Raw genomic sequence first — 25,469 nt, 5'->3', positions numbered from 1 at the left:
ATGTGTTGATATTTTATAATCCCTGCTCAGGCCATGTTGCTCTATCAGTGGTTGTTTCCAAAGACTTCCTGAAACTGAGCAGAGGACAATATAACACTTACTTTTACAGCACTGGTAAATAATTTCAGCAAGTTACTATGCTCATATGTAATCTGATTGTTAGAAATTTCTAGTGATTTTTAATCTTTATAGGTTCTCAGAAGCAGGCTGGCATTCATACAGCTTTTCCCACAAGAAAAGTAGTGAGCATCTTGCTATAGTAATCAAAAGCACACAAACACTGAAAAGCAAGGATAAAACAGTTTAGTCCAGTCCTTTGCCATATCTACTAAAATGGCTTTTGTTTCACAAGTTAATTACTTTAATAAAATGTGGCACCATTTTAGTGAACGAGTTGTTGTTTAAAGGCCAACGCTGGGGGGCGAGGGGGAAACCCAAGGCATATTTCTTTGTGTAGTGTTTTTTTAATAAAAAAGTGTACACACACATTGTGTAAAACCTCAGTCCTGTGAAATAGTGAGTTCTTTGTGTCACCAAAGAGACTGAGTGAGTTGATGTGGATCAAAATGCTCTATCTTCTGCTTTTTAAAAATATGTTCAGTGTTAACATAATCTTCATGTTCTCCTTTTGAAAATGCCTCAAGAAAGCTTTTCCTTAAGAATATTTTCATGACCACACATTGGGCGGTATCCAGTCAAAGACAGCAATCTGTGTGCCAGGAGACTGGCTGGGAATTAAATCTACAAGATAAAGCAGAGAACCCCTAAGCTCCATACATTTCTTGCTTAAAACGAATTGGAACCCAGTCTGGCAAAACTTTTCTTATTACCTCCCCTAAGATCTAGTTGGCCCATAAGGTGAAATTTATTAAGAACCCAAATCTGATCTTAGTTGTGCACATCTTAACCCTGGAATAACTTAGTGAAGTCACTGGAGTTACTTGATTTTAACACCAGTGTAACTGAAAATGATCTAGTGTTAAATAAGATGCAGACTGTGCTCCACAAAATAAGAAAAGGGTGAGAGAATGCTCAGGCTAGCCTATGTGATTGGGATGGGTTGGGGGAGGAAGGGACGGATGGGCATATTAATGAAAATATAAGATTTAACAAAAAATCCTCATGGTGGTTGGAGTTAATACACATTCATAGAACACTTCTGTTTAATTTTAAGACCAAGTTAAATATGGAAAATTTAATCAGGAAGTTATCTGGCTGTGGAGATTAGCCTCTGTGATAACGTTCCACAGCTTGTTTCAGTTCTAATTAAGTCTTATTATGTTCTATCCATGCTATAAACCAGCAATAATCAGGAAAGAATCCCAATAGAATAAAATATTGCAATATTACATGTCTTGTTACAGAACAGAAACTGTTCGCAAGTTCTTTGCTGTCCTCAACATATCTCCATTGATTGTAGTGGCGGGGTGGGGGAGATATTTTTCAGGCAAGCCCTTGGTACATGCCTGTTACTTTATGGTACTGAGCGACCCTCGTTCTCACTGTAATCTATTGAAGTTAAGGGAACTTAGCACTTTGCACAATTTGGAACTTAAGTGTTTTCTGACTTACTGGAGAACTTACAAGGTGGCTTGTTTGTGCTTGTTTTATTTGCTCAATAAATTCTTGGATTTAACCTCCACTGAATTAATGAAAATATTGTCCTGTGGCTTAGTAGTTCGGGGCTCTACTGCTTCCTATCAGTTTGAACACTTAGAACATATGGCAGACACACTTATGACCAGTTCTTTTGAATACTTTGGTGTTTGCTAGAGACGAGTAAAAGAGGAGTACTAGCTGGCTGAAACCTAATTTGTATAAAATGGAAGTGATGTTGGGAAGACAGACGCGTCAGTGAATCCCTTTTAAAGGAGCGCTTGTGTTATTGGCAAGGCAGAGTCAACCTGTGGAACTCCCTGTCAGAGGATGTTGTGAAGACCAGATCTTTAACAGGGTTCAAAAAAGAATTAGACACATTCATGGAAGATAGGTCCCTCAATGGCTATTAGCCAGGATGGGCAGGAATGGTGTCCCTAGTCTCTCTTTGCCAGGGCAAGGAATGGGCGACAGGGGAAAGATCACTTGACATTTACCTGTTCTGTTAATTCCCTCTGGGACACCTGGCATGGGCCACTGTTGGAAGACAGGCCATAGGGCTAGATGGACCTTTGGTCTGACCCAATAAGGGTACGTCTACACTACAATGTTAATTCGAACTAACTTAGTTCGAATTAACTAATTCAAACTAAGCTAATTTGAACTAACGGATCCAGATTAAAAAACTAGTTCGAATTAGCGTTTTGCTAATTCGAACTAGCATGTCCACATTAAGTGGACCCTGAACCGGGCTTAAGGATGGCCGGAAGCAGTGCCGGCAGGGCATCAGAGGAGGACTTAGAGTGTGGAGTTACTGTCTCAGGCGAGCCGAGGGCTGTGCTTAAAGGGTCCCGACCCCCAACCCGGACAGACAGTTCTCAGGGGTGCCCCGCTTGCAAAGCAGTCGTGGCTTGGAGTGCCCTGAGTGCCCACACTGGGCACATCACAGCACTCGGCCACCAGCCCGGCTGCACTTGCCGCAGGCTGCCATCTGGGGAGAGGGGGCAATTGGGGGGCTGCAGGAGAGCTTCCACACCCAGAAGCCTGCAGAGCCAGCCCAGTCCTCCCCATCGGGGGTGCGTACCCCATTCCTCCCTCACCTCCTTCCACTTACCCTTCCCTAGCCCCTCTTCTTGATGTACAAAATAAAGATAACGTGTCTTCCAAAATGGAATCTGTCTTTATTGAACAAAACTGGGGGAGACTGGGAAAAGGAGGTGGGAGAGGGGAAGAGAGAGGCTGGGAGAGGGGAGGGCAACTAAAATGATCAGGGGCTGGGAACAGGTCCCATATGAAGAGAGGCTAAAGAGACTGGGACTTTTCAGCTTAGAAAAGAGGAGACGGAGGGGGGACAGAATAGAGGTCTCTAAAAGCAGGAGTTCGGTGGAGAGGGTGCATACAGAAAAGTTCTTCATTAGTTCCCATAAAGAAGGACTAGAGGACACCAAAGGAAAGGAATGGGTAGCAGGCTTCAAACTAGTAACAGAAAGTTGTTCTTCACAAAGCAAAGAGTCAACCTGTGGAACTCCTTGCTGCAGGAGGCTGTGAAGGCTAGAACTGGAACAGAGTTTAAAGGGAAGTGAGATCAAGTCATGGAGGTTGGGTCCATGGAGTGGTATTAGCCAGGGGGTAGGAGTGGTGTCCCTGCCCAAGGTTTGTGGAAGGCTGGAGAGGGATGGCACGAGACAAATGGCTTGGTCACTGTCTTCGGTCCATCCCCTCCAGGGTCCCTAGGGTTGGCCGCTGTCGGCAGACAGGCTACTGGGCTAGATGGACCTTTGGTCTGACCCAGTACGGTCATTGTAAGCTCAGGGTCGGGGGACCTTGATTCTCTTGCACACCTGCTCCTGGGTGGCCAGGCTGGCAGCTCTCCTGCCCAAGCCGGCCACTTTCCTGTGCCTAGTGCGGAGATCGTGGACGAGGTCTACGATGTCCACACTAGCCCAGGCGGGTGCCCGACTCTTGCGGTCCCGGGAAGAGGGGGAGGGCTGGGGGGCATCGGGTGGCTGGCTCGATCCGTGCCAGGTACAGGGTCTGCTGGCTGGGTGCTGGCAGGCTTGCACCTGGCACGGGCACCGTAGCCAGCCCGTGCCCCTTTAAGGGGTCCGGGGCCGGGAGGGGGGCAGTAGAGTTTCCCTGGTGTTGGCCAGAGTGGCCACCAGGGAAACCTGAGGAGGGCTAGCCTCCCACTAGATCGAATTAAGGTGCTACACACCCCTTTATTCGAGCTAGCTAGTTCGAACTAGGCTTAATCCTCGTGGAATGAGGATTACCTAGTTCAAACTAAGCGCTCCGTTAGTTCGAATTAAGTTCGAACTAACGGAGCGCTAGTGTAGCGCCTATGAAAGTTAGTTCGAACTAACGTCCTTTAGTTCGAACTAACTTTGTAGTGTAGACATACCCTAAGGCCATCCTTATGTTCTTACTGGAGCTTGTAGTCTTGGGTGACTGAATATTGAGCTGCTCTTGAGCACCCCTATAGCAGAAGAGAACTGGGTGACCTTTTCATATGTTTGACTAGGAGGATGTAACCATTTTTCTAAAAGGCACATCTTGCTACCATGGTCTATGCTGCTCTCTCCTTCAGAATAGCTGTAATGTGCTTTACTTAGAGCTAAGCCTTAATCCAGCCTAGTAGTAACTGAAGATGGTCCAGAACTTTTAGAATTCACTCCTTATGATGTAAAGCATAGATGCTTAAAGTTCTGGTTTAAATGAATTCCATAAATTGTACTGATTGGAGTCTTTTTGGTTTTTTTCCATTCACTTAGGCTGAATTTGAATGTATCAATGAGAAGAAAAGGCAAAAGAAGAAAAACTACAAAAATTCTGGTGTTGTGAGTGTGAAACACTGTGAGGTTGGTACAATAGGATTTTATTTTTAACTTGATTTTTTTATTTACAGATGTCTAGGTATAACATACATGATCTCAACATCCAAGTGTAAATAACAGTAAAATCTATGAAAATGGTAGAAATAGTTCAGTCTTTAAGATGAATATATAGATACAACATGTTTTAAATATTACAGAAGCATTACCATGGCAAAGTAAAATGTATTTGCTTTCCATAGAATCAGAATACAGTTAATATTACTACTGAATTTTCTATAGAGTTCATGACTTGATCTTCTATACAGGAGTTTGTATGCAAGTGACAGTTACTGGGTTTTTTATACAAGGTCTTTTGTTTATAAATAGATGTCTAAATATCCAAGCTCCACAACCTTATATTCAGTAGAATAATCTGGAATTCCTCATCTAACATAATCTAGTACAGTGGTTCTTAACTCGTTTCAGTCCACGGACCACCAGGTCAATCAAAAAATTTTCGTGGACCACCTCCAGCACATGTAGCACAGGGCAAACGACAAAGCAACCTCTCAGCACGACAGCGGCAGCTACATTGACGCTCAGAGCCTCAGACGGAAGTTACTGGCAACACAACGTGGTTGCATCCTAGGTGACGCTATGGACGACACGCCGTGTGCTTGTGAACACGGCATAAAACAGCCTAACAGCGGCGCCTGCTCACGCCATGTGACTTTAGACGATATTCCTGTGGACCACCGAAGAAGTCCCCAGGACCACCAGTGGTCCATGGGCCACCAGTTGAGAACCACAGATCTAGAGTGAGAGTTCTGAAGCCCGAACACACAAAACAGGCTTCTGAAAATCTATTTTTCATATATTGTATAATGACGAGGGAAGTGGTGATCTGTGTTGTCTTGAAAACAAAAAGCACTGATATTCCCAGCAATTAATAGATACCATAATATCAGTTTCCTTGCATCTAAACAATGGCTAACATAGAAAATATTTATGAAGTGAACTTTCAAAAATGAAAGTAGTCTGGACGTGGGGTTTTTTTTTTTTTTTTTTTTTTTTTTAAAGGAAAAAACCCTTTTGAAAAAAACGCTTTTCCTTAAAAAAAAAAAAAAAAAGAGAGATTTACGAAGTTTTTCAAAAAAGGGATTTTTTTCAGAAAAAACGTCCAGACTCACTGTTTAAAGACCTGTTTTTGAAAGAGTAATCAGAAGACGGAATTTGCATATCCTCTTTCGGGTGGAAAAAACATAGTTTAGATGCACCCAGAGTGTGTAGTACCTTTATTCTTGAATACTCCCAAAGAAATCCAGAGCAATTACTTGTGGAGTAAACGTACTGCTTTACATCGGTATGGGAAGCAAAACCAGGCTTTCAGGCAAGTAGGAAATTGCCTCAATCTATTGGGTTTTGCTGAAACTCTTGTGTTTTTGTTTTAGATTATAGTCGAATGCACATTCCTTGACTACATCATGGGAGGCTGTCAGCTGAATTTCACTGTAAGTAAATTGTGTACCAAAAGGCTTTCTTTTCAGAGTAAGCTATAATGTATTATGGATTATCTTTGTTTTATTAGTTTATTTTTGTATCGAATAAAGCATAAAGGCATGTTTCCAGAGGCCCTCTAACCTATTTTGTAACTCTTACCTGGAAAGTTCTGAAATATGATAGACTTCTAGCATCAGACATGAGGTCTGAATCTTCAGATGTGCTCAGTCAGAACTGGATATAACTGTTTGGGCAGAGACCAAAGGATTTTGCTGTTCTCTCTTGCTTGGGTTTGTCTTGCACCATCTCATCACAAGCATAGTTTAGATCATCTTAACAGCTGTCAAACAGTCTAGGAAGGTCTGTAGCTCTGGAGGTAAGGATGGGATGATGTAGAGTTTATGGTGGGTCTCATGTGTCGAGGATTTCCACATTCCAGAATAATCTTCAGGTGCCCATATAGGATGACTTCAAGGCTGCACAGCTTGAGCAATATTCATAGGTCTTAACATGGGCTCTGATCCTGAAATGGTTTAATTCACAAAACTGTTACAACACGGACAGTAGCAATGTAAGCTTTCTCCACCCTGGCAATGAACTCCGACAGTCCTCACACATAGAAGGTTAGTGTCTGTGGCCAGTCTGTATCAGCAATGATATCTGTTCACTTTTAAATGCTGTAGTATTCCTTGAGTAGCTTCCACTAGGAAACAGGCTGAGACCATAGACTCATTTCACAACCATGGAGAAGATGGTGAATATTTTTGATTAAGATCTATATGATCTAGCAGCTGATAGGAGGAAAGCTGATTGATTTTTCCCTATAGGGCACCACAGAATCAAGCTGTTTAGGTAAGATACATTCCATAAACAAGAACATGGTTTAAATATGGCAGCTGACAGATGTACCAATATATCATGCAGATTGTTCTTATCAATTCAGTTCTGCCTATCATTAGGAACCCAGGGTATGTCTACACTGCCACCCTAGTTCGAACTAGGGTGGCTAATGTAGGCATTCGAAGTTGCAAATGAAGCCTGGGATTTAAATATCCCAGGCTTCATTTGCATCTTGCCGGGCACCGCCATTTTTAAATCCCCCTTAGTGCGGACTCTGTGCCCGCGGCTACACGCGGCACCGAGTAGGTAGTTCAAATTAGGCTCTCCAATTCAAACTACCGGTACACCTCGTTCCACGATATAAATTCTGATATAAATTCTGTGTTTAACAGGTGGGGATAGATTTTACAGGCTCCAATGGGGACCCTCGCTCACCAGACTCTCTACATTACATCAGTCCTAATGGTGTTAATGAATACTTGACAGCCATTTGGTCTGTAGGAATGGTTATTCAGGACTATGATGCGTAAGTTTTAACTTATTTATCTTTCAAATGTGTGTTGTAAAACTTGGGTAAGTAAGTATTGCAGACACCCATAAACATGTCCTAATAGAAGCTTTAGAACTGAATGTGCTAAAAGTTCAAGAACATGGATAAAAATCCTTTCACATTTTCCATTCCATTTTATCCTCTCCTCTCTTTGAGCTCTTACCTCTTCTAAGACAGACTGAGGTGGGAGAAAGGGCACAATCTGTTTTGGCTTATTGTAACTGCATTACACTTGACTTTGCATAAGGTGATTCAGGCATGCTACAGATAGAGAAGATGTCCCTTGGGTATGTCTAAGTGGATGGAGGTGCAAATCTGTCAATTTAGCTATCTTCTATTTCTTGGCAGAGCCAGAAGGTGGTAGTGCAGAGATTATCTGTTTAAATACAAGAAGTTTGTTTAGAATACAAGACACAGATGTGAAGACAGTTTGTGCTCTATGGAGTTTATGGTCTGGGATGCAATTGAGAATCACATTGGGAGGCCCAGAAAATAAGCATAGAGTTTTCTGATGTGTTTGTTTTTCATTTTGAATCTTTTCCGATATGCAGGATTTTCACCGGTACAGTTTGAGGGCAGCATGGAAAGTCTGTATTTACCAATAACAGTAGAAATGTGAATGATCAGAGAAGGGCCTGGGACTGGGAAATGTGTTCAGCAGTAGTCCATCATTGATCAATAGGTTATTGCCTTGACATAGCTAAGAATTCAGCAACATGAATACAACCTGTTCCTTGTTCAATATCTTCAAGTAACAGCTACCATTTTTGTGGCTCAACTGATGACGAGTGCCAAACAAAAAACAGCAGGGCTTTTACAACTGTAACACGTTTTCATAGCAAGATTTTTAAATGTTAATTTCTTAGGTGCCCTGCTGACTTGGAAATAATTTTTCCCTGTTGAGTTGGCCTTTACACAGAGGGAATTTCCACTTATATCTGCATATTGATATCTAATAAACAGCTTTATGATTATGACTGATTAGCTAAGTTTTGTGAATGGAGTCTAAAGGTGAACAACTACTTCATTTTCTCTTAAATTGCCTTTTTTTTTTTTTTTTTTATAAGAGATAAAATGTTTCCAGCCTTTGGATTTGGTGCACAGATTCCTCCTACCTTTCAGGTAACCAGAAGTGTAAATCTGCTACAGAAGTGTAAATCTGCTACATAGTTTATCTGAAACAACCTACTCAAGGACATATGTATGTGTAAAACCTGAACATCTGTTTCATGTATTGATAGGTATCTCATGAGTTTCCATTAAACTTTAACCCATCAAACCCATTCTGCAATGGTAAGTCTTAGAAACTATCACAAGAGTCTGAAAGAATCAAATATCTGGAAAGTCATGTTTCTGTTAGTTGCCATTTAACCACCTCGTGGTACTATGTTTATTCTGGCACGATTAATACAATAGCAGTAAAGGGTGTGGCAGTAGTTGTTAATATTTATAGAAAAGTCTAATTAAAAGACTTTTATGACCCATTCAGAATATGGGCTTCTAAATATTTAAAGATGGGAAGGAAAGGAGATGATTTTTGCTAATTAGATCATTTGTTTCTAATTAAGCAGGCTGATTTAGTAAAATAAACAATTAACTTCACTCAGTAACAAGGCTTGAATTTCTTGCTATATAACCTTATTTGTGTGATGTAGCCTTTGGTTCTTTTTCTTCTTTGAAATTTCATGCAACAAAAGGTGTTGGAAACAGAAGTCCCAATTTCTGCACAGCACGCCTACCTTGCAATAGAAGCAGTGTAGGCATCTCCTGCACTGCCGTGTGAAGGAACCTCATTACTGGCATGTTGGGGTGGTGGAAGGGGGCACCAGTAGGAGTAAGAGGGTTGTTCATTCTCTGACGACTTAGTCTTTGTCTTTCTGCTTAAACTGCTAACAAGGACACACGTTTTAAACAGAGACGATTTGTTATATACTAGTTAGACATATTTCAGAATTTTGATATTTGGCCAATAGACGATCTTTTTAACCTTGATATGAAGTCAAAGAAATAGCCAGTTGTTGTGGAAGGCTAAAACTTCCTTTATCTTAATTGTAAGTAACTATGCTACCGTAGATGTCTGGCATCTTAAGAAGGTGTTAAGACAGTTTAGTGCCTCAGAATAACAGTGCAACATTAACATGAAATATTAAGACTTCATCATTTGTTTCTTTAAGGAATCCAAGGCATCATTGATGCATACCGGGCCTGCCTTCCTCAAGTAAAGTTATATGGACCAACCAATTTTTCTCCAATAATAAACCACGTGGCTAGATTGGCTAGTGCAGCTGCACAGCAACAGACAGCATCAGTAAGTATTTTATCTTAGTGTATGCATTCCCTTCCTTTATTCTTTCTTTCCATACTATCTACTACTTATTTCTCCTGTGTGTGTGCTTGGAAGTGTACCAACTTTATTTGTTTTCCACTTACCCTGTGAAGTTTCATTTAGTACCATTAAGTTTTGTGAATGCCAAAGTTTCCTCACATATTTTGCATAATAAGAATCTTTCATTCAGATGACACTACTTTGGATACAGAGTTGCCAGTTCTGATTGTACCTATTCCTGGAGGCTTCATTACATGACATATTTAATTAAAAATTAATCTAATTCCTGGAGACTTCAGGACAGTCCTGGAGGGTTGGGAACCCTGTTTGGACATCTTGTAGTATATGTTGGAACTCCCTGGTCTAGCTGACAAATTTCTAAAACTGTACTGGAACGGAGTAGTCAGGGTTTTTCTTTTGAAGAGTGTTTATTTTGTTTATTACAAGTATCTGTTGTTGTGTGTCTGTATAACCAAACAATGAATGTTGTTGAGTCAAGATCTGGTTATCTGTTAGAGGGGTACTGTAAGCTGTTGACTACTGCATGGAATTTAGCTTATTTATATAGTGCATCAATAGTAGATTGCAGATTGTCAGTTAATATTAGGAAAAAGCTGGCATGCAAGCATAGTAGAGGAAATATTCATAAGAATTTGAAGCAGTGGATTATGCATCTTAAAAAAAAAAAATCTGTTTTCTGATAATCCAACCCTGTTTTTTATCTAGTTTTTCTTTAGAAATCTGAAAACTGAATTAGAGCTAGGTAAACTATTTTTTAGACACTTATGTTAGAAGAACTGCTGTCAACCACTGACTGGCTTTGGTGGTTTGACATTAAGATTTGGTCCACGCCTAAACTTAGGTTGATCTAGCTGCATCACTCGGGGCTGTGCATTATTTATTGTCCTTTGCGATGTAGTTAAGCCACTCTACCCCCCCAGCTTATCGATGCAGCCATGTTGGCAAAAGAATTCTGCCTGTTTAGCTACTACCTCGTGAATTGTCACAGGAAAAAACCCTTCCATTGCTGTAATAAGTGTTTATGCACCAGCACCACAAGCGTATTGTCTGGTTCTTCAGCACTTAGGGCAAAGATCCTCTTTTTTGGTCAGTTTTTTACCATGTCCTTACTACAATATGTACATAAGTTTCTTCCTTTTTTTCCTTGGCACTCTTGCTCATGTGTAGATGCCTCCATAGCTGTTGAGTAAGATTTTATATTTAAGATACTTTTTTCAAAGATATTAGCTCAAAATAGACTGCAAAGGAAAATATTCAGTTAAGCTTGCATTCAGCCTCTCCCCATAACCCAGTAAAATCTATGTCCTATGTTTAAATGACATTGTACTTGAGATTTGATGATAGTTTTTCAGCCTAGCTACTTTAGATTGCTAGTTGGACATAAGGGCTTTGCAATGAATGTGTTTTGGATTGCATGAAAAGAATCACTGTATTCTAGAACTGAAGAGGTCATCGAGTCCAGTCCCCTGCCCTCGTGGCAGGACCCAGTACTATCTAGACCAGTATTTCCTAACCTTTTCCAGATGGGGACCTATTTTGACAATTCAGGAAGATTTGGTGACCCAAGGCAATTAAAAAACAGGGGGGCAGAGGGAGCAGTGCCATAACTAGCTAATTTTGCACCCGAGGCAAGAATATAAAATTGCCCCCTCCTGTTTATATATTCATAGTTATTTCATAGAAAAACTGAAAATACGTTAATAAAATAACACTACACTTGAGTTGTGGTTGGGCAAAGACACTCATCCCCAAACCTCCCTCTTCCCCTCTTTCCCCCCAGGTTTAAACGCCACACTCAGGATGGGGGGGGGGGGTCACACAGTCAGGGGGTTAGGGAGGACACGCATTCAGGGGCCTGAGAGTAACACTCAGGGATTGGAAGGGCTGGGAGTCACACTCTGGGAGTCACACACTCGGGGCTGTGGGAATCACACTGGGAGTCACACACTCAGGGGCTGTGGGAGTCTCATAGGTGTTACAAGAATATTAGAAACATAATAAACATTAAAAAAACAAGTAAAATTTATTATTTTACCAAACAGTTTCACTTGAACTTAAATTAATGGGATGGTGGAGCTTGCATTTGCTTTGCTAACTGGTGTATCCTCGGAATTGTTGTGAAGAGTGCGCATCGAAGATCATCTTCCACGTTTCATTTATTTTGCTATTTGTTTTTAATTGTAAGCAAATGTGAGAAGCCTGATTCACACAAGAAAGTTGTTGGAAATTGAAGTAAAATTCTCAAAACAACTTCTGACAAAAGTGGGTAGTCCATTCTGCATCTCGTTCAGAACTGATTATTTGGCATGGTTAAGAACTCTGCTTTCATATCATTGTTGTTGATCATATCGATAAATTGTTCCTGGGTACCTTCAGGTACATCACAAACAGCAAACAACTTTTCATCTGTATCTGGATAATACTGGAGTAGCTCATCACTTAACTCAAATTCTTCTGTATCGACAATTGCAAAGTGTCATTAATATTAATGTCGTACTTTCTTTGAGAGAGGTTGTGAGGGTTGGAAACATTTTTAATATCAGTTTTCAAAATCCATAATTGGAGTTTCATTCTGAAGGATTTTATTTTCTGATAATCCGATAATTGTAGAATTTTGTCCTTGAAATGACACATTTCAATCATTTAGTAGGCCAAAAGTGTCCGCTAGATATTCTGTTTTATACAAACTCTTGTTTTCTGTAAACAGATATTCAAACTCAGTTTTGTTCTGTAACACAAAAAATATTTTAAGTTCATTTCGTCACTCAAACACCCGATTTAGAACTTTGCCTTTTGACAGCCACCTTACTTCATTGTGAAACAATAATACTTCATGCAAAGAACCTACTTCCGAACAAAGGTTTTTAAATATGCGAGTTCTGAGTTTGCTGGACTTAATAAAATCTACAGCTTTAATAAAATCAGTAAGTACCTGGTTCAAAGAAATAAGTAAAGTTTTAGTTGCTAGTATTTGCCATGGATGAAACAGAGTTCCAATTACTTTTTGGAGAAACATTTTTAACCAGGGCTTAGAATCCAGACTTGCAACCAAGCATAGCAGGAGCCCCATCTGTGCAAATGTCGCACATGTTTTTTCCATTCTATGGAATGTTCTTCAAAGAAACAATTCAAGATATTGAATATATCTTGTGTAGTGGTCGTAGTTTCCAACAGTTTGCAGAACAAAAATTCTTCTTTCACATTCATTTTTAATATACCAAACATATGCCATCAGTTGTGCAAGATTACACATATCAGTTGTCTCATGGAGCTGCATACTGAATAATCCTCTCGGAGAATTTTTAATTTCTTTGATGACTTGAGATTTGATGTCATTAGACATGTCGGTAATTCTACTTAATTGTATTATTGGACATGAACAAAGGTTGCAGCCATTTCTAAGCATCTCCACCTACCAAAAGGCAGACAGTCTCCTTGGTACAGGGAACTATTAGATCCTCGGCTATGGTATGCGCTTTCTTAGCTTTCGCAGTTTTCAATGCTACAACGTATGAGGCTTCTACGGCAGCTAACTTTTGTTGCTAAGACTCACCAACATCAAGTCGGCATTTCTTGACACCTTCTGCTTTTTGTTTACCAAAAAATCCACATCTCTGCTCTTATATTGAGGGTGTTTAGAATTTAAATGACATTGCAGTTTATTTGGTTTCAGTGATTCATTGGAAAGAACTTCCATGCATATGATGCATTGTGATCTTTCCACTCCTTCTGTAATTATCGAAGTAAATCCATACTTGATGTATTCGTCAACATACTTTCTTTTTGCTGAAGTTATTTTTTGAAATAAAGGGCAAATGAAATTGACAACCTGCTTCTGTATTAATAACAAAAACACACAGTAAGACTGTGCCAAACAAACACCAGATTGTAAGTAAAGCAGCAAAGTCTTACGTGTATTATGACTGTGCGTCGCGATAAGTCTGAGACAGCATATATTACTGGCTGTTATTACACCGGGGCTACTCAAATTTGGATGCCCCCAGGGCCATAATGATATCCACAGCACATGCTGAGGGGCGCTACTTAGCACAGCTGCATATGTACAAATGTATGCAGATCACAAAATTTACTAAAATAGCCTCTCTCCTACCCCAGAGCCAGGCACCCTCCAGATCCCCCACTCCAACCAAATCCCCTTCCCCTCTACTAGAACCAGATACTCTCCAGTCCCCTGTTGCAACCCAATGTCCCTCCACTCCTCTCCCCCAGAGCCAAGTACCCCAACCCACCGCTTTATCCCAATGCACCCACCCCTCCCCCAGAACAAGAGAACCACCAGCCCTTCCTCCACTTAGTTCCAGCCTCTATCCCAGGGCTCTGGGCTCCGCACCCCCCCCCCAACCCCAGAACTGTCCCAGCCTTTCCTCCGCCAGGCTCCCGAACACAGTCCCAGCTCCTACCCTGGCCTCCCTTGACTGCAAGCCAACCAGGACGACTGCCCTGGCCGGCCAATACAAGCTGCAGGAACCTTGGCTGGGGAGGGAAACCCTTCCGCAGCTGCAAGCCGGCCGGGATGACTCTGGCCTGGCTGGCCAATGCTAGCTGGGAACCTAGGCCTGGGCAGCTGGAAACCTCTCAACACCTTGTGCCCCCTCCCCTCCCTCCCCTTCCCCCTGACCTGAGCTGGGCGCTGCTTCTTCTCTGCGTTCCCTCCTGTTCTTACTTCTTTCTCCCAATGTCCAGGAATATTTCCCTTGTTTGCTCAGAGTCACTGAAATGGTATTCAATTCAATTGATTGGTTTAACTGCTGGGAGGTTGTTAAACCAATTAAGTTGAGTACCACTTCAGGTGAATGTCTCCTTAAAACTAAACCAGCTGTGGAGCTGAGCAGCCAGGGACTTTTTCAAATGTGTGAATGGTTCCTTAAGAGGGCCACCTGAGGAGACACTTGGCGACCCGAAATGTAATGGCAACGCATATTTGGGCTGCGACCTGTAGGTTAGGAAACCCTGGTCTAGACCATCCCTCATAGATGTCTATCTAACCTGCTCTTAAATATCTCCAGAGATGGAGATTCCACAACCTCCCTTGGCAACTTATTCCAGTGTTAAACCACTCTGACAGTTAGTAAGTTTTTCCTCACATCCAAACTAAAACTCCCTTGCTGCAATGTAAGGCCATTGCTTCTTGTCCTATCATCAGAGGTCAAGGAGAACAATTTTTCTCTCTCCTCCTTGCAACAAACACCCTTTTAGATACTTGAAAACTGCCATCATGTCCCCTCTCACTCTTGTCTTTTCTAAACTAAACAATCCCAATTCTTTCAGTCTTCCCTCATAGTTCATGTTTTCTAGACCTTAAATCATTTTTGTTGCTCTTTTCTGGACCTTCTCCAGTTTCTCCACATCTTTCTTGAAATGTGGTGCCCAGAACTGGACACAATACTCCAACTGAGGCCTAATCAGCGCAGAGTAGAGCGGAAGAATGACTTCTAGTGTTGCTCACAACATACCTGTTAATGCATCCCAGAATCATGTTTGCTTTTTTGCAACAACGTCACACTGACTCATATTTAGCTTGTGGTCCACTGACCCCTAAATACCTTTCTGCAGTACTCCTTCCTAGACAGTTCCTTCCCATTCTGTATGTGAGAGACTGATTGTTCCTTCCTAAGTGGAGTACTTTGCATTTGTCCGTATTAAACTTCACCCTATTTATCTCAGACCATTTTTCCAATTTGTCCAGATCATTTTGAATTAAGACCCTATCCTCCAAAGCATTTTCAACCCCTCCTAGCTTGGCATCATGTGTAAACTTAATAATCGTATTCTCTGTGCCAATATCTAAATCGTTGATGAGGATATTGAAGAGAACGGGTCCTAAAACAGACCCCTGCGGAACCTCACTTATGCTTTTCCAGCAGGATTGTGAACAGTTAATAGCTACTCTCTGAAAACAGTTATCCAGCCAGTTGTGCACCCACCTTATAGTAGCCCCATCTAAGTTGTATTTGCCTAGTTAATTGATGATAATATCATGCAAGACCGTATCGAATGCCTTACTAAAGTCTAGGTATACCACGTCCGCCTCTTCTCTCTTATCCTATCAAAAGAAAGCTATCAGATTGGTTTGACATGATTTGTTCTTTACAAATACATGCTGGCTGTTACCTATCACCTTACTATCTTCAAGGGGTTTGCAGATGAATTCCTTAATTACTTGCTCCAATATCTTTCCTGGCACAAGTTAAACTAACTGGTCTGTAGTTTCCTGAATTGTTCTTATTTCCCTTTTTATAGATGAGCACTATATTTGCCCCTTTTTCAGTCTTCTGGAATCTCTCCCGTCTTCCATGATTTTTCAAATATGATAGCTAAAGGCTCAGATACCTCCTCTGTCACCTCCTTGAGTATTCTAGGATGCATTTCATCAGGCCCTGTTGACTTGCAGACATCTAACTTTTCTAAGAGTTAGTGTGGTGGTGGTTTTTGTTTTTGTTTTGTTTTGTTTTGTTTTGTTTTTTAACCAGGTAGAAGAGACCTGAGTAAAGTTTAGATTCTTGATTGCAAAGATTGATCTTCTCATATTGAACATTTACTGTTCTGTGCACTGTAACACTGTTGGATGCTCGTATGCAATAGTATCTCTTCTGTTGTTCTCATTTGTAACAATGTGCATGTTGGTTTGCCAGCAATATTTTGTGCTCCTCATCATCACGGATGGTGTGATAACGGACCTCGATGCAACCAGATCTGCCATAGTTAATGCTGCAAAGCTTCCCATGTCGATTATTATTGTTGGTGTTGGAGGAGCAGATTTCAGTGCCATGGAGTTTCTTGATGGTGACAATGGAAGTCTCAGGTCCCCGACTGGAGAGCCAGCTGTCAGAGACATTGTCCAATTTGTGCCATTTAGACAGTTCCAAAATGTAAGTACCATTGCTAATGGCATATTGAATACATACCAGAGAAATACATTAGATTTCATAGCATGTGAATACTACTGGTCCTACCTCCACTGTGGATTGATTCATGGAGAGGCCCTGGAATGAGATCTAAAGCCTATTGAATACAATCTCTCTAGCTAGAAGTGAGGTATCATTGTCATATCAACAGCTAAGAGGAGATGAAGACCTACCATCTCATCTGTGGAACTACCAGTAAATCATTTGGATCAAAATGATGACTTGTTCCTGGTTTAGAAATCTTTTTTTTTTTTTTTTAAACCAGACTTTGTAGAAAATGACTGTTATAATGCTACTTTAGAATTGCTGTGTGGTTCAGCATAATCAAATCCGTGCTGGTTTTCTTGGGAGGATTCTGACTTCACTTAAGATTATTTCCATTTTAGTCCATGGTGTTGCCTAGCTGTAATTGTGGATCGATTAATTTTGAGCCCTGTGTATTTGCATTGGATTATTTGATAAACAAACCTTTATGTGTGAAGGCGAGGGAGTTATTTTCTGATACATAGGTGCCCCTGCTAAAGCAGATTAAGTTCTATTAAAGCAAATAAAGCCTTTTTTTTTAAAGATGAAAACAAAATGATAGGGAACTCAGTTTTGTGTGTAAAGCTTTAGATGGAATCTGGCATACATGTACTGTTGACACTGGATCATATAGTCATGATACTGCCTCTGAGGATAGAACAAGAAGCAATGGGCTTAAAGTGCAGCAAGGGAGGTTTAGCTTGGACATTAGGAAAAAGTTCCTAACTGTCAGGGTAGTCAAACACTGGAATAAATTGCCCAGGGAGGTTGTGGAATCCCCATCTCTGGAGATATTTAAGAGTAGGTTAGATAAACGTCCATCAGGGATGGTTTAGACAGTATTTGATCCTGCCATGGGGGCAGGGGACTGGACTCGATGACCTCTCAAGGTCCCGTCCAGTCCTAGTATTCTATGATTCTATCTTAAACATCATGCCCTTGCAAATATAGATATATATTTTTTGAGGAGAGTAAGACTGACATATAAAATGTCGTCTAAAGTGCTGACTTCCTAGTTCTTGTTTTTCTACACTTTATGCTCTTTTCTAATCCTTCTAATCCCTCTCCCCCCCCCCCCCCCTTGGTACAAAGCTCATATTAAAATTAAAATAATGCACCAATTTTCTTTATTTCCTTCCCCCCCCATATCAACTCTAGTGGAAATCAACCTGCAAAGATTACTTAATGTGCCAGTTGGAGACTAAAAAGTGCATTAAACTTTGGCAAGCAATGCTCTAATGACAGGATTTTCAGGAGTATTAAAAAAAAAGATAAAGGGGGGAGGGCAAGCTGGCAGCTGCCTAGGCTAAAGCCCTAGAAGTGTTATATGCCTGTCTTGAAATGAAGGAAGGTGGGAGAGAAATGTATAGACTGGAGAAGACCTGTGACAAGAGAACTAAAGACATTGGTGAAATCAAAGTAATTAAAGATGAAAGTGGAAATATGTTAGTCAGTAAGAACCCCAGATTAAGGAATGCTAGAATAATTACTGTTAAAGGCTTATGATTGAAGAGCATCCAAGAGCAATACAGGTATGCCATGTGATAAAATCAAACCAGGTTCTGCTGGTGTCAGTCCAAGAAGAAGTTGTTGTAGAACTGAATATTGAGCAACATGAAAAGAAAGAAAACTTTTAGCCCCAGTGGCATACTTGGAGAAATATGGAAGTGTCTGGGGGCAAGGAGGCAAGAAAATATTGACACGATTGTTTGATTTCATTATGAGGATTGAGCTGATGCTTGGAGAAAGAGCACATTGTAACCAGTATTTAAAGAAAACGGAAACATGAAAGACTGTGGTATCTGCAGCATTAAACTCATGAGCATAAGAGACTATGAAGAAAAATGTCAGTGACAGACAGTTTAGATTCATGCCAGGCAAGTCAACAGTGCTATCTTTATATTTTTCCACAAGCAATCTTAATGTAGAGAAAAAAGGAGAAAACTCTGAATGTAGTGTTCATCAATCTTTAGAAGGCTCCTGACTCTAAGAGCCCTATTTGGTGGTGCATGAGAATGAAACAGGTACAAGAAGACCATGTTAGAGTTATCTAGGATATAAACAAGGATGCTGTTACAGCAGTTAGGTCAGTCAGAGAAACAGAATAATTTCTAATGTCAGAATATGTCAAGGCTTTCTGTTCACATTAGTGCCTGATGCACTTTGAGAAAACACCTAAAGTATGGTGCATGCTTAACATTACATGAAAATCAGCAGAAATAAGACCGTATATGTCTATATGTTCAGTGATACATTTCAGGAAAAACAGGAAGTCCAGTAGCCTCTTAAAGACTAACAATTTTATTAGGGCATAAGTTTTCTTGAGTAGTAACTCACTTCATCAGATGTATGGACTGAGAAAGTCAGATGATAGGGATACAGAGTGGGAGTGTTACATCAGTGCTAATTCAGTCAGGATGGATGTGGCCCACTTCCAATAGCGATAAGGTGAGAATACCTAAAGGAGAAAATTTCATGTTGTAATTCTGGTGATACTGTCTTAATATTAACAAGGAACAGCGCTCTCATTACAGTATGTAGTTTTCCCCTTTAGGAGAAAGCTTATGACCTAATATAATTCTTAGCCATTAAGCTGCCATTGGACTCTGTTTTTTTGCTTTAAAAGGCTTAAGACAGCCACCTCTCTGAAATGTTTCAGGAAGATGATGAAGTCTTGGGGGCCAACCACCACTTAACCCAGAGAATATAGGATAAAGGTGAACTCCGTGACTAAATTATAAGCAGAATAGGAAAGGCATGGATTAAATGGAGGGAAATGAGTGAAATGGCTGTAAAGCATGGTAATTAGACCTACACTTTTGTAGGGGTCAGATGCTGGGCACTGAGACACAGGAGTATGTCTTGAATTGAAATGGAAGTGTTCATATTCAGAATGAACTACAGGAAATTAGATGTTACAGGTCGTACAGAAGCTGAAAGAATCTAGACTTAGCTAGTTTGGGCATGAGACAAGAAGATTGGAAGACTATCTAGTGTATGATGTGCTTTAAATGTAGAAGTAGAGGGTAAGAGAAGCATTTAGAAGACCCAAAACTAGATGTCTGGAAGTTATAAAAAAGTATTTTATTAGCTGTAGAGTTTCCAAGGAGCTGCTTGAAGACATGCTGGAATTGAGGACACAAAAAGCTGACCCCATATATGTTGAAATGTCTCGGAGGGGATAGCCATGTTAATAACTTTAAAAATAAAGAGTGGTTCTGCAGCACCTTTAGGGTATGACTACACAGCAGGGCTAAAGTTGAATTAAACTATGCAACTTCAGCTACGTAACTGTCAAAATAGCTTAATTTGGCTTTTGGCACTGTTTATACTCTTCCTTTGACTTCCCTTACTCCTCATGATATAAGGGTTACCCGGAGTCGGAGTAAGAAGTCCTCCACCTCGGCATTATTTCAGAATAAAGGCTTGTGGTATAGACATGCAGTATGTTATTTTGATATAACATCAGTTAGTTCAGAATAATGATCCTGTGTAGATGTATATACGTATCCTCAGAGACTAACAATTACACTGGACATACTTTAGTTAGCCTCTGAGGTGTCGCAGGACTACTCCCATGTATGTTGGATTGAGGCCAGAAGAAAGTTGTATTTTAATTTCCCAGTACCATCATGATTACTCAGGTATAGAACTAGTTTCAAATACGATTTTCAATTACTGGAAAAGGGAGAGTTTAAGACAAACTGTGATGGACAAAATACAAACTAATTGTACCTTAGAGGAATTGCATTATAAAACAAGTCAAGATGTTACTGCAAATGAGGGTTGGAATAATAGGATGTGGATAAAAACTCAATCTCAAATATTTAACTCCTGTCACTTTACTCAGTGTATTTTATCCTGGTGGATCTCAAAGTACTTTATAAACTGCATATGCCACACAAAGGCAGCCTCTGCTGCAGGGAAGGGAAGTCAGCTATTGCTAGTGGAGTGGAATGAAAAGATGAGCAGAGAAACTTTTTTCTGAGGGCACTGTAGCAAATTCCTAAGAGAAATGCCATGGGTTGTCTGTTTGGACAAACGAGCAGATGACACCTAAACTTTTCAGGTCTCTCTGACTAATGGTTAAGACTGAAGTTTGATATTCTTTTTTTATAAGGCTCCCAAAGAAGCTCTGGCTCAGTGTGTCCTAGCAGAAGTGCCTCAGCAAGTGGTAAACTACTTCAGCACATACAAATTGCAGCCTCCCAAGAATCCTGCGGCAAAGTGAGCAAGAACTGAGAGAGGCAAGCAAGGCTAAGCCAATTGGAATTGCTGCGACTCCCACATGTCAGTGGACTTCGGTCTTGAGAATTTTTTTTTTTATTCATTCATTCATACATGTTAATGTCTCTTAGTTTTTGCATGGAAACCTGTACTTGTCCGGGCTTTTTTTTACGTCCAAGACAAAGATATATTGCTGTTTAATACTCATGTTAATAATGATAAATGCCTCAGCCGGGTGAATGTTAGAAAATAACTTTTCAAGAAGTAAGTTGAATATGAAAATCATGAACAGACTATGCGAAGTTCTTGAGTGTGATACAGCTGCTTTGTGCTGCAGGATGGGTGTTTCCTGGGTTTTTTTAGTATTGTAGAACTAAAGTTGCAAGGAGTGCCTACAGAAAATGGTATCTGGCTGGGATATGTACATAATCTTCTAGCCTGGATTGCTTTTCAGGACCCTGTGGCTGTTACAGGCTGGCATAAGCTGAAGTACCCTTAATGCACAGTTTGCTGCACCATAATTGGAGCATTGCAGAAGCAAAGCTTTAAACACACAGTTGCACACTGCCTCCTTATTTTCCCTTTTTAGTTCTTCTTGGTCCCTCCAGTCTCAATATTAATAAAATGGATGAAGCAATTAACACAGGCTGCATAATGTGGAGCATGCAGTTTAACACTGCAAGTCTTATAGATTCAGCCATCTACTTTTAGTCTTGGTAGCCTTCTAAATGATTAAAAAAAACAAATGCAGTTGGCCTTCAGAGCAGATGCTGAAAAGGGTTTAAGATTTGTATGAAATTATACTGTACTGGAAAACTGCAAAAGCAAATCACTTTATGGAAAACTATCACGTGACTATTTATTCACCTTGGTTAAAGAAGAAAAAATTATTCATGAATTTTAAGTCACTTTTATATATTTTTTTGTAATTGTATCTTCTTATATAAAGAAAACTTTTGAAAGCTACAAAAAGTGCCATTTTAACCTGTTTTGTGCAGGTCTTTATATGTTCCCTAGTTAGCTTTAAAGTAACTGATCTTTTATTTTTCTGGTGGTATTTTCTCAAATACATTGTATTACTGGTGACCTGCAATTTTTTTTTTTTATTTTGCTTTGTGTCTCTTGTTTGCTCCTGCTATACCTAGAAGTCTGAAAAATCTTAGAAAAGCTTCTCTGCTTGCATTTTTGAAAATCTTTACGTCACGGATATCAAGCCTGATATTTTTGGTTTTTCTGGAGGTCTCTAATGTAAATTTTGACCTCTCATTTTAGCAGAAGGAGTGGGGATTTGTATTAATATCCTCTCATTCTTTTCAAGCATCCGTCAAGCGTTAGTATTAATAAACAGTGAGTTTTAAACAGTCTGATTTTTACTCTAAATCCTGACTCTCATACTCAGCTTTCACAGGTTTGTCTCTTGTGATACGCTAATTTTGTTTGTTTTTCAATTGCAATAGGGCAGAGAGAACTAGAATTTGTAAGGTGAGAAACAGGAAGGGACACCTTTTAAAAAAAAAAAAAAAAAACACCACCTTTCAGGACTGTAGCGCAACTCAGGCAAAAAAGGCACAAGCAGCTTTCCTTAGCAGATTAGTTTTAAGTGCGTCGCTCCCATTTACTTCCATCTGAGTCCTATGTGCAAAGGCATTGCAGAATCAGATGCTGAATTTGGAATTCTTTGTTGTTTGTGCTTACTGTATGCTCCAGTGCAGATTTGTCTCACTCAACTATGTGCTTAGCTCCTGGCTTGCTAAATCCTGCCACACTTGGAATCCTGCTAGACCCTATACCATGCGGCTACTGATGGGTTTTTTCCCCCCCTAAAGAACTTTGTTTAAAAAAAAGTGCCTTAGCGAAGACCCCCTACACCAGCATGTAATCCTGTTTAAGCTTTATTGCTGCTGTTCTTGAGCCCTCTCTTTTTTTGGCTGGATTTTTCACACCAGCATTTGTCTTGCAGAATGTAAAGAAACTGGAAATCATTCCATCTCTGGGCAGCTCATACTTTGGAGGGTCTAGCTCTTGCTCTTTACTTGAACTCTTGTTTTCCCTTCCACACCCACGTTCCACTTATGCCCTGGGTCACTGGCATAGCAATTCCTGATCCTACCTGAGTGGATAATACATACTATAAATATGCAAACATTTCTGTATGACTAATCCTATAAATATCTATTATGAACATTCTAATTATGTAATTATGCATTTGAAGTGGTTGAGATTGGGAAGCAGTTCTGGTTGACAAGGTTTTTGAGTTGTGTAATCATGGTAAACTAGAACTGTATGGTCTGGAATAAATTTCCAAAGCACTGCAGTAGCCATTCTATGCATTGAGTAGAACACTTGGTTGTAAAAAATTACAATGTACATGTATGCCTTCATTAGGTGTTGAAACCTCTAGGTTTTGGCCACATTCTGTGCCATACGCAGACACAATCAAAAATCTGCACTGCTGACTTAGGACTGTCATGATTAACCCTATGATGCTGTTTTATGGGTTGTAGATAGTCAAGTAAAATGTTAGTTAACATGATTGAAGCCATATGATGCTCTTTTTTCCCCCCTCTCTTCATGTTCCCAAATAGCTTAAATAATTGAAATACTTAAGAAATGGTATTTGATCATATCAAATCAGGTTCTAACTTTCTATTTCAAGGTAATTTGATTTTTGTTTGTTTACAGATGAAGAATTTAGATACTGAATAATCCTTTACATCAGAGAAGTGCAAGTGTTACTACTTTTATAAGTACAATAATTTGACACGCAGAATTAAGTAAAGCAGGCAGGGAAACCGTCTGTAGTAAACCAGGGATGCCACACCTGCAAACTGGTAACACACTTATTCACAGCAGTAAACTGTTGTAATGTCAAATATATAATTTTAAAAAGAGAGACCATTAATTCATTATCTAGAATAAATGGAACTTATGCTCCTCAATGGGATCTTTGGGCAAGCCTCTCCACGGTCTCTACCAGAATGATTGTGAAGCAGATTTTTCTGAATTCATTGGTAGAATGCAGTTGCATTTAAGAAAGTTACTGGATATTGTTACATACAGAACTGACTTTTAGATAACAGCTATTTACTTCTGTTATATATGAAATAAAGCCAATAGAACATATGAATGATTAATATCACACGCATGCACTTTCATACTTTCTGTAAGAGAACACAACAAACAGTATTTTATTTGGCAAACCCTCCTTCCCACAGGCTTTCTCATACAAGAGAATGTACCAATGACACTTAATTGTCAGACTGTATTTGAAAAAGGTATGCTGGATTTGTGTACTACCCCAACCTTCTCTTCTCTCAGGACTTAAGAGCATATTTCTGTGTGTTTTTCTCCGTGTCACAAAATGGGCCATTCTCTGGTTCCTGAGCTAAAGTAACTGTCTTTTTTCTTACATATATATATATATATTTTAAATCCAGAACATGTGGCCTTTTCTTCCTTAAAAAGAAGGTAGTATAGAACTGAAGGTATTAAAGTGAAGTAATGTTTCAAGGGGTAAGCTGCATAATGGGTTTCTCTAATTTTAAATGTAACAAATGCCTTGGACTAATGTTGAAAAAACTAACTCTAGCTGTATTTAATTTTCTGCTTTTCCAGTGGGAACATGCTTGCAACTTGCATCACCTAGCATCACCTTGTGGTACAATTTATGTATAGCAGTCTTCATAATCAAAAAGTGGATATGCTTTTCCCCCTTAATGTTTAATAATATATGGCAGAGAAATATCTCTGTAATCAGACTTCAAAAATTTAATTTCCTTTTATATTTGTGGTAAAGCTGATTGCTGGAACAGGTAGATTCTGATGCCATGTAACCTATTCATTAAAGCTACAAACTTCATTACTGTTTTGGTATATTTTCTTTTCAGCTTTTCCTGTCAGAGAGCACTGCCCTCATAGATGCGGTAATAAACTTTCAAGGAGTCAGAAGGAAAATAGCTTTTTGCTCATAATTTTACTATTTGAGTATTTTTTTATAAATTTGTAACACACTTTTGTTCATAGAAGCAAAGTGGCCATAAATGAGATGTTATGAAATCAAGCAGCCAAGGACAAAAATTAACAGAGCCCTTCACTTGTTTGAAAATCCAGAATTATACCATTTCTGGTATGCTGTAGATAATTGATTAATATTTTCCATACAGTTCAAGTAGTCTTTGGGAATTTCTATATTGGGAAAAGGGGCCACTTCCAATGGCTCCCCTTGGCTAGAAATGGCGAACCAGTGCCTGTGGGCACCATGAACCTCCTGTCCCATTACGTAATACATAAGAGGTGCGTCTAGACTGGCATGATTTTGCGGAAATACTTTTAACAAAAAAGTTTTTCCGTGAAAAGTATTTCTGCAAAAGCGCCTCTAGATTGGCACAGATGCTTTTGTGCAAAAAGTGCTTTTGCGCAAAAGCATATATGGCCAGTCTAGACATGATTTTGCACAAGAAAGCCCCGATCACCATTTTAGCCATCGGGGCTTTTTTGCGCAAAACAGTTCTTCCCTGTCTACACTGGCCTTCTTGCACAAGAGGGCTTTTTCCCGAGTGGGAGCGTGAAAGTATTTACGCAAGAAGCACTGATTTTGTACATTACAAAGTCAGTGCTCTTGCGCAAATTCAAGCGGCCCATGTAGA

General features: G+C 39.9%; 1 protein-coding gene across 5 annotated transcripts in view; it reads left to right on the top strand.

Moving 5' to 3' along the window:
• The window catches only part of CPNE3 (copine 3), a 55,865-nt gene extending 31,183 nt beyond the window's left edge, over positions 1-24,682 (top strand). For all 5 annotated transcript variants that reach the window (XM_075920434.2, XM_075920435.2, XM_075920436.2 and 2 more), the window contains 8 exons: positions 4,368-4,454; positions 5,861-5,920; positions 7,142-7,275; positions 8,367-8,421; positions 8,541-8,592; positions 9,474-9,607; positions 16,300-16,536; positions 20,717-24,682. In XM_075920434.2, coding sequence (XP_075776549.2) covers positions 4,368-4,454; positions 5,861-5,920; positions 7,142-7,275; positions 8,367-8,421; positions 8,541-8,592; positions 9,474-9,607; positions 16,300-16,536; positions 20,717-20,827 — 870 coding nt within the window. In that variant the 3' untranslated portion in view covers positions 20,828-24,682. The remainder of the gene's footprint in view (positions 1-4,367; positions 4,455-5,860; positions 5,921-7,141; positions 7,276-8,366; positions 8,422-8,540; positions 8,593-9,473; positions 9,608-16,299; positions 16,537-20,716) is intronic.
• Positions 24,683-25,469: the final 787 nt, after the last annotated feature.

The sequence above is a fragment of the Pelodiscus sinensis genome, chromosome 2 (assembly GCF_052426305.1).
Source record: "Pelodiscus sinensis isolate ZL-2025 chromosome 2, ASM5242630v1, whole genome shotgun sequence".
NCBI classification, from domain to species: domain Eukaryota; kingdom Metazoa; phylum Chordata; order Testudines; family Trionychidae; genus Pelodiscus; species Pelodiscus sinensis.
Note: the sequence above shows the minus strand (reverse complement) of the source record. Positions and strands in the feature narration are given on the sequence as shown.